Source organism: Equus caballus, chromosome 21 (genome assembly GCF_041296265.1).
Source record: "Equus caballus isolate H_3958 breed thoroughbred chromosome 21, TB-T2T, whole genome shotgun sequence".
Classification (NCBI taxonomy): domain Eukaryota; kingdom Metazoa; phylum Chordata; class Mammalia; order Perissodactyla; family Equidae; genus Equus; species Equus caballus.
This window is the reverse complement of record NC_091704.1, coordinates 27,041,421-27,053,833: the sequence shown is the minus strand read 5'-3', so window position 1 is coordinate 27,053,833 and position 12,413 is coordinate 27,041,421. Positions and strand designations below refer to the sequence as shown.

At 35.8% G+C, this 12,413-nt stretch overlaps 1 protein-coding gene across 4 annotated transcripts in view; it reads right to left on the bottom strand.

Annotated features, from left to right (window-relative positions):
• The window catches only part of ERCC8 (ERCC excision repair 8, CSA ubiquitin ligase complex subunit), a 64,968-nt gene that overhangs the window by 10,941 nt on the left and 41,614 nt on the right, over positions 1 to 12,413 (bottom strand). For 3 of the 4 annotated variants that reach the window (XM_023625634.2, XM_070246241.1, XM_070246240.1), the window contains 2 exons: positions 12,088 to 12,212; positions 6,246 to 6,443 (listed from right to left, as the gene is read on the bottom strand). In XM_023625634.2, coding sequence (XP_023481402.1) covers positions 6,246 to 6,443; positions 12,088 to 12,212 — 323 coding nt within the window. The remainder of the gene's footprint in view (positions 1 to 6,245; positions 6,444 to 12,087; positions 12,213 to 12,413) is intronic. The other variant, XM_023625636.2, reaches the window with a different exon arrangement.

Genomic DNA, 12,413 nt, shown 5'->3' with positions numbered 1-12,413 from the left:
AGGATCAATGAAACAAAGAGCTGGTTCTTTGAGAAGATAAACAAAACTGACAAACCCTTAGCTAGACTCACTAAGAAAAAAAGAGAGAAGGCTCAAATAAATAAAATTAGAAATGGAAGAGAAGAAATTACAATGGGTACAATGGATACCACAGCAATACAAAGGATTATAAGAGAATAATATGAAAAACTATATGCCTACAATTTGGATAACCTGGAAGAAACGGGTAAATTCTTAGACTCATACAACCTCCCAAAAATGAAACAAGAAATAGAGAATTTGAATATGCCACTCAGAAATAAAGAGTTTTAAATAGTAATCAACAACCTCCCAAAAAACAGAAGTCCAGGACCAGATGGCTTCTCTGGAGAATTCTACCAAACATTCAAAGATTTAATATCTATCATTCTCAAACTAGTCCAAAAAACTGAAGAAGATGGAACACTTCCTAATTCATTCTATGAAGCCAACATCAGCCTGATTCTAAAACCACACAAGGACAACACAAAGAAGGAAAATTACAAGCCAATATCACTGATGAACATAGATGCAAAAATCTTCAACAAAATATTGGCAAACTGAATACAGCAACAGACTAAAAGGATCATACACCATTATCAAGTGGGATTTATAACAGGAACACGGATGGTTCAACATCTGTAAATCAATCAATGTAATATACCACATTAACAAAATGAGGAATAAAAACCACATGATCATCTCAACAGATGCAAAGAAAGCATTTGAGAAGATCCAACATCCATTTATGATAAAAACTCTCAATAAAATGGGTATACAATGAAATAACCTCAACATAATAAAGGCCATACATGACAAACCCACAGCCAACATCAAACTCAGTGGGGAAAAACTGAAAGCCATGCCTCTGAGAACAGGAACAAGACAAGGGTGCCCACTCTCAGCACTCCTATTCAACATAGTACTGGAGCTTTTGGCCAGAATAATTGGGCAAGAAAAAGAAGTAAAAGTTATCCAAAATGGAAAGGAAGAAGTGAAACTCTCACTGTTTGCGGATGACATGATCCCATACGTAGAAAACCCTAAAGAATCCACCAGAAAAATATTAGAAATAATCAACAACTACAGCTAAATTATAGGGTACAAAATCAATTTTCAAAAATCAGTTGCATTTCTATACACTAATAATGAACTGGCAGAAAGAGAACTCAAGAATACAATCTCATTTATAGTCTCATTGAAAAGAATAAAATATCTAGGAGTAAATTTAACCAAGGAGGTGAAGGAACTATACACTCAATACTGTAAGACATTATTGAAAGAAACCGAAGATGACAAAGAGATGGAAAGATATTCCATGCAGATGGACTGGAAGAATAAACACAGTTAAAATATCCATACTACCTAAAGCAATCTACAGATTCAGTGTAATCTCAATCAGAATCCAAATGACATTCTTCACAGAAATAGAACAAAGAATCCTAAAATTTATATGGAACAACAAAAGACCTCAAATAGCTAAAGCAATCCTGAGAAAAAAGAACAAAGCCGGAGGCATCACAATCTCTGACTTCAAAATATACTACAAAGCTGTAACAATCAAAACAGCATGGTACTGGCACAAAAACAGACACACAGATCAAGAGAACGGAATTGAAAGCCCAGAAATAAAACCACACATCTATGGACAGCTGATCTTTGACAAAGAAGCCAAGAACATATAATGGAGAAAGGAAAGTCAATAAATAGTGTTGGGAATAGTCAATGCAAAAGAATGAAAGTAGACCATTATCTTAGACCATACACAAAAATTAACTCAAAATGGATTAAAGACTTGAATGTAAGACCTGAAACCATAAAACTCCTGGAAGAAAACAGAGGCAATACACTCCTTGACACAGGTCTTAGCAACATCTTTTCGAATACCATGTCTACTCAGGCATGGGAAACAAAAGAAAAAAATAAACAAAGGGGACTACATCAGACTAAAGAGCCTCTGCAAGGCAAAGGAAATCATGAACAAAACGAAAAGACAACCCACCATCTGGGAGAAAACATTTGCAAATCATATATCCGACAAACAGTTAATTTCTAAAATATATAAAGAACTCATACAACTCAACAACAAAACAAACAACCTGATCAAAAAATGGGCAAAGGATATGAACAGACATTTTTTCCAAAGAAGATATACAGATAGCCAATAGGCACATGAAAAGATGTTCAACATCACTAATCGTTAGGGAAATACAAACCAAAACTACAGTGAGATATCACCTTACATCCATCAGAATGGCTCTAATCACCAAGACAAAAAATAACAAATGTTGGAGAGGATGTGGAGAAAAGGGAACCCTCATACACTGCTGATGGGAGTGCAAAATGGTGCAGCCACTATGGAAAACAGTATGCAGATTTCTCAAAAAATTAAAAACAGAAATACTACAGAATCCAGCTATCCTACTACTGGGTATTTATGCAAAGAACTTAAAATCAACAATTCAAAGAGATTTATGCACCCTTATGTTCATTGGAACATTATTCACAATACCCAAGATGTGGAAGCAACTCATATCAACTGAGCGCCTATCAAAGAATGGATAAAGAAGATGTGGTATTTATATATATACAATGGAATACTACTCAGCCAAAAAAAAAGACAAAATCATCCCATTTTCAACAACATGGATGGACTTTGAGGGTGTTATGTTAAGTGAAATAAGCCAGACAAAGATAAACACTGCATAATTTCACTCATAAGTGGAAGATAAACACATGGACAAAGAGAACAGATTAGTGGCTACCAGAGCAGAAACAGTTTGGGAAGTGGGTAAAAGGAGTAAAGGGGCACATATACGTGGTGATGGATAAAAATTAGACTATTGTTGGTGAGCATGATGCAGTGCATACAGAAAGTGATAAATAATAATGTACACCTTAAATTACACAATGTTATAAGCCATTATGACCTCACTAAAATAACTGAAAAAAAAATCTTGGCTGTGTCTTTAAGTGACTCCAGACAAGAAAAGAGTATTCTAAGAATCTCTTCCAATGGATAATTATGCTCTGTCAATAACTACTTGTAGGTTTGAGGTAAGTCATGTCATGTCTCAGGTGCTTTAGCTTTTCTCCTAGAAGTAACATGAAAAATATTTTACAAGTGGTACATCAAGACATTGACCAATCAAGAGATACTGGCTATACATATATGACAAACCCACAGCCAACATTATACTCAGTGGGCAAAACCTGAACACCATCCCCCTGAGAACAGGAAGAAGACAAGGATGCCCACTATCACCACTCTTACTCAACACAGTACTGGAGGTTTTGGCCAGAAAAATTAGGTAAGAGAAAGGAATAAAGGGAATCCAAATAGGGAGTGAACAAGTGCAACTTGCACTGTTTGCAGATGACATGATCTTATATATAGAAAACTCCAAAAAATCCCTCAGAAAACTAACAGAAATAATTAACAACTACAGTAAAGTTGCAGGGTACAGAATCAACTTACAAAAATCAGTTGCTTTTCTATACTCCAATAATGAACCTACAAAAGGGAACTCAAGGATACAATTCCATTTGCAATCACAACTAAAAGAATAAAGTACCTAGGAATAAATTTAACCAAGGAGGTGAAGGACTTATACAATGAAAACTATAAGACATTACTGAAAGAAACTGATAATGACATAAAGAGATGGAAAGAGATTCCTTGCTCATGGACTGGAAGAATAAACAGAGTTAAAATGTCCATACTACCCAAAGCAATCTACAGATTCAATGCAATCCCAATCAGAATCCCAATGACATTCTTCATGGAAATAGAGCAAAGAATCCTAAAATTCATCTGGGGTAACCAAAGACCCCAAATTGCCAAGGCAATCCTGAGAAAAAAGAACAAAGCTGGAGATATCACAATCCCTGACTTCAAAATGTACTACAGAGCCATAGTGATCAAAATGGCATGGTACTGGTACAAAAACAGGCACACAGATCAATGGAACAGAACTGAAAGCCCAGAAATAAAGCCACGCATCTACAGACAGCTAAGAACACACAATGGAGAAAAGATAGTCTCTTCAATAAATGGTGTTGGGAAAACTGGACAGCCACATGCAAAAGAATGAAGGTAGACCATTCCCTTACACCATGCACAAAAATCAACTCAAAATGGATCAAAGACTTGAAGATACATCCTGAAATTATACAACTCCTGGAGGATAATATCGGCAGTATACTCTATGACGTCGAACTAAAAAGGATCTTTTCAAATACGATGTCTTCACAAGGGAAAGAAAAGAAAAAATAAACAAGTGAGAGTTCACTGGACTAAAGAGCTTCTGCAAGGCAAAAGAAACTAGAATCAAAACAAAGAGACCACCCACCAACTGGGAGAAAATATTTGCAAATCATCTATCTGACAAGGGGTTAATCTCCATAATATATAAAGAACTCACACAATTGAACAATAAAAAACCCAACAATCCGATCAAAAAATGGGCAGAGGATATGAAGACATTTTTCCAAACAAGCTATACAGATGGCCAATAAACACATGAAAAGATGTTCAACATCACTAATCATCAGGGAAATGCAAATCAAAACTACACTAAGATACCACCTTATGTCTGTTAAAATGGCTCTAATCACTAAGACTAAAAATAACAAATGTTGGAGAGGGTGTGGAGAAAAGGGAACCCTCATACACTGCTGGTGGGAATGCAAACTGGTGCAGCTACTATGGAAATCAGTATGGAGATTCCTCAAAAAACTAAAAATAGAGCTACCATATGATGCAGCTATCCCACTACTGGGCATCTACCCAAACAATCTGAAATCAACAATCCAAGGTAGCACATGCACTCCTATTTTTGTTGCAGCACTATTCACAATAGCCAAGACATGGAAACAATCCAAGTGCCCCATCAACTGATGATTGGATAAAGAAGATGTGGTATATGTAGACAATGGAATACTACTCAGCCATAAAAAAAGACACATTCATCCCATTTGCAATAACATGGAAGGACCTGGAAGGAATTATGCTAAGTGAAATAAGCCAGTCTGAGAAAGACAAACACCAGACGATTTCACTCATATGCGGCATATAAACAAATAGATGGACAAAGAAAACAGTTCAGTGGTTACCAGAGGAAGAGGGGTGGGGGGTGGGCAAAGGGGGTGAAGGGGAGCACTTATGTGGTGACAGTCAAGTAATATTGTACAACTGAAAGCTCACATTGATGTAAACTATTATGAACTCAGAAAAAAAAAAAAAAAGAGATACTCGCTGTAGAGTGGGGAGCAGGGTCCTGAAGAGCAGGGACCTGAAGATCCCCGTTAGTTGCTAGGTTGAGGTGAAGCTGGAGGTCACTCAGGGGGCTTGGTGCAACAATTACGTAACCAACGGTAGGATGTGTATTGGAATGTTTCAATAATGGATATTGCCATACTGATGTGTGCTGGCTGAAAAATCAGCTCTGTATATCTTACCGCTTGGTGTCAGACAAATTAACTAATCAGTATTAATGAATGAATAAGTAAGAGCTTCACCAGGTGACAGTTCAAGTCCCTCCTAGCTCTAATAATCCCTAATTTTCATTCTATCAGTTTTTAACTTTCATGAGCCTCATTTTCCTTACCTAGAAACCAGGGAAAATATCAACAGTCTTGCTATATTAGAGACTTATTTAAAAGAGCACATGAAGTAGTCTGTCCAAATGCTTTCTGAAAAAACCGTCTGCTCCATTGGTGAGATTAAAGAGAAAGGTCAGGATGTTAAACAAACAAAAGCCAGAGGTATTTAAGAAATTATGTAAGTTGTATCAACTCAAAAGCAAACTTATTAGCCATTGCAAGAAAATAAGGAAACAAAAAAATTTTAGACAGACTTATACAAACATAAATCGAGATACACAAACTACGTTTTGAGATTAGACACATATATTCCATTTTTTCCCCAAAATATTGTTTTCAAGAAATTAATTTGCCACAGATTTTCAACTGCTAAATAAATGGAGCCCATATGCAAAAAAAGAATTTATCCCAGGAAAGTTGCACAGTAGTATATTGATTCATGCATACATCCTATGTCATCTAAACATCTATTCAGTATTATCCTCTATTAAATAAACGCTAGCTCAAATGTGGATTCAAAGTATAATTCCTCAGAATGAAATTGCAATTTGCTGTTTTATATATGACTAGTCTGGCAAGCTAGCTACCTGAGCATTTTAAATTCCCTTAAGTATCCTTCTTACCTGGAAATTAGACTGAAATACACAGCAGTCAACACTTTTATAATGTCCCTTAAGCATAGTTATCTGTTCTCCTGAGTAAATTGTATAAACAGCAATGGTGCTACCATATGGTACAAAAACAAATTCTGAACTGCAGCCACAGGAGACAGTGAATTTCAATCCTTTTCTACTGTCATTACAAACTTTTCCATAGTTCACCTGTAGGATGTAAAATCATAAAGTTACTCACTGCTTAAATCTGAATTAAAAAGACAATAAAGACTGGAAGAAATATTTACTTAAAATATTATACTATAGACAGGGCTCTATTAAATCTAAAGAAAATGATCAGTGTCTTAATGGAAACAAGGGCCAAGGACATAAATGTACATGTCACGTAAGAGTGAAATACAAATAGTAAAAAAACCCTACAAGAGCAAATGTTCACATTTCAATGTTGATAGAAATAAAATGCAAATTAAGGCTGCCTTAAAGAATCATTATAGATCATTTAGCAAAAATGTGAAAAAACCATAAGATGCTCAATATTGGTACAAGTAGGTAAACATGTTGGTGGCACTGAATTTGTTCATTCCTTCTCAAAGGCCAAGTGGCTTATTATGCAACAAAATACAAAGATATTCTTTTTTTGGGAGGGGGAGGGATAACTTTCTTTTTATTTTGAAACATTTTTAATTGTGGCAAAATATACATAACATAAAATTTATCATCTTAACCATATTCAAGTACAGTTCAGTGACATTAAGTACATTCACACTGTTGTGCAACCATCACCACCATCCATCTCCAGAATTCTTTTCATCTTGCACAACTGAAACTCTACCCATTAAACAGCAAAGGTATTCTTACTCCTTGACCTAGTAACTACTCCTGGGGATTTATCTTAGGGAAATAATTAAACAGTGAAAAGCTATATGCTCAGAGGAATTCAATGCAGCATTATCTAGAATGGCAAAATAATTAAGAATAGATGTAAATTTCTAATAATGTTATATTAACTCTACAGTTTATCTATCAATTAAAAATCATATTTATGAAAATTATGCAGAAAATAGGGATAAAAGCTAAGTATAAAAAAAGCACAGAACACAAATAGTGGATATACTATAATTGCAGCTTTGTATAAATAATTATGTATTTGGGACAAAAATTAAAATTCAGCACATGTACGCCAAGGCGCAAGCCCAACCACATCAGCATCACCTGAGCAGTCAGAAATGCAGAATTCCAGGCCTTATCCCAATCCTAATGAACTAGAATCTTCATTTTAACAAGATCCCTAGGTAATCTGTAGGCTCATCAAAGTCTGAGAAGCCTTGAGCTACAGAAATTGACAGTCAGGTTTACTTCCTGCTGATAATTTACATAAGCAGCTTAGGGTAGGTGTAAAACCAGTAGCTAATCATTTGGGAATTATGAGCATGCAGGTCACCAAAATCTCCCTTCACTATGGCTAATACTAGAGTTCAAATAGACAGTGATTTGCCTTTTTCTCTTTTTCTAAAGGTTGAGTGGGAGTGGGAGAGTGTGAGTGTGTGTGTGTATAAACAAACACTGATGCCCAAATGGATACATGCTGATAATCTGTGGATACTACACTTGGCTTACCCACCCTTTAGGCTAACTGTGACGGAACTAGGCACATGCATTCAGCTATTCCACTGCAGTGGTGGTAGACTGAAATATTAAAACAATAAACTTATAGTCAGTAGACTTGGGCTTTTGAAACCCACTCCACCCCCGCTTTTCTTGCCTCTTATGAGTAAGGAACGATTTAACCTCTGAGTTTCATTATTCTGATCTGTTAAAAAGAAATAACATCATTTACCAGAGTTATTGTGTAAAATCAAGTGAAATAATGCATATGAGAGCACCTAGGACATGAAGGTATTGCATAAGTCTCTAAATTTTTAATTCCTATAGATATATATTTAAAAGTATAACATTTCTGCATTTGTATCTTTTGATCCTACATGTGAAACAAACTGCAGAGTGTGACATTGGGGAGGATGGAGAAAAACACAAATCTTCTCAACTAGAAATTCTCTGTAACTCCCGGAAAAATTATGAACTGCTAGATTGTGATGATCTTATTCACATGTATCACAGCACCTAGCTACAGAGACCTATGTCCTTTTCACTATACCACATTCCTTCCCAAATGTGAACTAGGAAGTTGACTGAGTTATGAATACTGAATCAGCTCACTAACTTTTCTCTTTGTCCTTAAGTATTCCCCCTTCAAGCCATCCTGCAACTTACTGTCCTATTACTTTTTGTAAATCACTACTGTGATCAAATCACCTGCGGGATCAAAACTATCAACATCTTTTCAATGCCTATGGAATGAAGGTCTAATAACAGATTAAGGAAAGGAGGGATCTACCATTTACTAAGTGCTTACTATGTGTCACACACTGTGCAGGGTGATTCAGGCCCCTGTTTTATGACTATAAATGCTTACCATAAAAGGCAATGTGTGGTAAATAGTGTGATATATATCATTATGAAAGTACTGTAGAGGAACAGGCTACTTTTGGCTATAATGTCTTAAAGGATTTGAAAAGATTTTGCTAGAGGAGGAAGATTTCATAGACTTGGGATAGAATGATGGCAAATCCAATTCTCTATCTTATGAATCCTTTGTAATGTCCCAGGAAATATACACACCTAGTCACTAAGTGAATACCTACAGTGATGCAGAGATTCCATCACAAGGCAGCTCATTTTACTGTCAAACAACTATCAGCATAATAACAATAATGATGGATAATATTTACTGACTGTCAACATTTCTTGTAAGTATCAGATGATGTGCTAAATGTTTTACAAGCATTATCTCATGTAATGCTCAAAACAATACTATGAGATAGGCAACATTATTATACAAAAAGAAAACACTTAAAAAAGTTAAGTATTTCGATCAAGGTCTCTTGGCTAATAAGTGACAGAAACAGAAACTGAATCTGGACTATGCTAATCAAAAAGCACTGTACCAAGTTGTTGTAAAATTATTTTTCTTTCATTCCATGAAGTGAAGTGACGATCACAGTACACAGTAATACAAGTGAGCAGTGGGTACTCTGGAAGCATCTAAGCTGGACTAGAAGAGTTAAAAAGAGCTAGGATAGGAAGCAGAAGAAGGGTATTCTAAAGCAAAGGCAGCAGTCCATGCAGCAGAATGGAAGGGCAAGAGGGGATGGTCTATTTAAAGACCTTTAAGTAGTTCAGTATGGCTAAGGACAGGGAAAAATGCGAAGGGAGCAAGACATAAAGCTGGTGAGTTAGAAGGTACAGCTTATGAAGGCCTTGGGCACAAAAGGAAAGGGCATTCAGTTTTAATAACCTGCAAGTATTGAGGAAACACTAAAAGACTTTCACTGGGAGATGAGTTTGGAAAAAGTTAGAAGGATGTTAGAGAAATTAAATAGAGAGATCATGAGGGCCCAGAGTGAGGCAGGAAGGGAAGACAAATATGAAAAAAATTAAGAAGGAAGAATTAACAGGATGTAATTGAGTTAATAGCAGGGATAAGGGACAGGGAAGAATACAGAATAGACTCCCAGTTTCTGGACATTGATGACTGAGTGAATGATAATACCAGTAACTAAAACAGTTAACACCAGAACAGCTACTTTGAAATCTTTCTTTTCTTATCTTGTACCAAAAGCTGCCTCTGTGTGAATTTTTCCTGCGGCTATTTGTTCTGTACTCTAAGGCAATGGTCTCCAGAGTGCAGGTCACACACCTCAAGGAGTCTGCAAGATGATCCATTAAAAGGTGTACCAAAAAAACATGAGAATTTCTATTTCATTTTTATCTAAAAAAAGAAATTAATCTTTACTAAAATATATAGATTATAAATAATTATACATATACTGCAAGTGTGTACTTATACATCTTTTTAAAACTAATAAGGGTAATACTAAGAAGGCAACACCTGTTCCTTATCCTATTACTCTCCCTCTGGCTTACTCTGTTCCAACACAAGAGCCTCTTAGAGGGTCCCTGGATATCCCAAGCATGCTCCTCCCTCAGGGTCTTTGTACTTTCTTCCTTCCTCTGCCTGGAATGCTCTCCCTCCCAAAAATCTGATGGCTCACTCCTTCACTTCCTTCAGGCCCAATGTCATCTTCTGAGTGAGACCTACCCTGACTGCCCTATGTAAAACAGCAACTCCAACTTCCCAGTATTTTCTATGCTCCTTTCCTTGCTTTGATTTTCTTCATAGCACTTACTGCATCCAACATATATTTTATCCACCCATCTGTTCATCCATCCATCCATCTCTTGATTGATGGTTGTCTTTCTTCCTCTCCCTAGAATGTAAGCTCCATGAGGATAGGACTTTTCTATGTTTTGTCTACTGCTGTATAATACTGCCTGGCAAATAAATTAATAAATTCTTATTAAACAAATGAATAAAACGAGAAAAGGAAGGTGTGACCTGATAAGGGACATGGTACAATATGATGAATGGAAGATTCTAAATTAAAATTTGCAATGCCCGAGTTTCTAGTTTCAGACATGATGGAGAAGCATTTCAAAAAGTATATGAGGGATTAGCAAACTCTAAAGTAATCTAGTATAAACAGTTTTGACCTCATAGCAAAATTAGTATTTAATAGTGAAAGTGATACCTAGAGTATCCAAAAGAGAATCAGCTAGAAAGGATGATTAAAGGGGCTGGCCCCGTGGCCGAGTGGTTAAGTTCTCGCACTCCACTGCAGGCGGCCCAGTGTTTCGTTGGTTCGAATGCTGGGCGCGGACATGGCACTGCTCATCAAACCACGTTGAGGCAGAGTCCCACATGCCACAACTAGAAGGACCCACAACAAAGAATATACAACTGTGTACCGGGGGGCTTTGGGGAGAAAAAAGGAAAAAAATAAAATCTTTAAAAAAAAAAAAAAAAGAAAGGATGATTAAAGAAAGGAATATGATTAATATTAATACCTACCTTAAGGTGTTAAATAAATGCTTTAAGGGGTCTGGGTATAATCAGCATTATGGTAAGAGTGGAATCTAGAGTCAAACTCTGTCGCTTTCTAGCTCTGTACACTCAGGCAAGTTACCTAACCACTTTGTCTCATTTTCCTCATGTGTAAAATGCGTATTGTAACAGTAACTACCTTCATAGTGTTGATGTGATGATTAAAGAAGGCCATATATGCTCCAGCACATATATTAAATGTTAATTTTTATTAGCATAGCATCTGGCACATAAGCTCTCAAAAATATTAGTTATTATTATCATCACCAAATTATAAACTTTTGGTTGCTTATTCTGAAAGTTATTAAACCATGGGTATACCTGGAAAGGACCATAACATAAATTTTTTAAAAGTACTAGAAATTAATTACCACCAAGAATCTAGCACCTTTAAAACAGATTTATTCCAGTATTAAAGTACTATTATGTTCTAGTACTATAACATTCATGTTGGATTTTGTTTACAAGTCATATATAGTATAAAATTTGACTATTTAACTTTATAACTTTAATTTATATCAGTTGTTCTCAATCTTTTATTCTTTTCCAATATATATCTGAGAGAGATGGTACACAGTCGTTTTGCACAGTGGCTCAGTAGAGTAGTGATTCTCCACTAAGTAGAGGGAATGTGGTGGGGGAGTGGGGGGTGGGTTGTCCTCAGTTGAGAATTACTAGTTCACATAATGGAAAAATATTATAAAAAGACAGCATGATTTAGAGGCAAGAAACAGAGTTAAATCTACAGAAAGAACATCAAGTGTTTTTCTCAAAGTATTTCTTCATAAACAGCCAGATCTATTTCTTTAATTTATATCCAAAAGGTTGGAGGTACTTAAAATCTCTTACTAGTGTGTTTTCTCCATTGGAACTATTCCAGAGCCTCATTCGATCATCCGTACCAACAGTGAGCAGGTGAAGCCCATCACTCGTAAAACATAAGCCATTAACTTTCCCATTATGAGCGGTGTTTGCTGCAATGAAAAATACAATTCAGTTTATCTCTTCTTGTATTCAGCACACACTTAATGCTTGATGATATAGTTATTTAAACATATTAACGGACAACTATCTGAATTACCTAAAATATATACAATGATTATATTAAAAATTAATCATGTCTTTGAATTATTTGAATATAAGCTGTATAAATTAGAACCATAAAAATAAAGGAA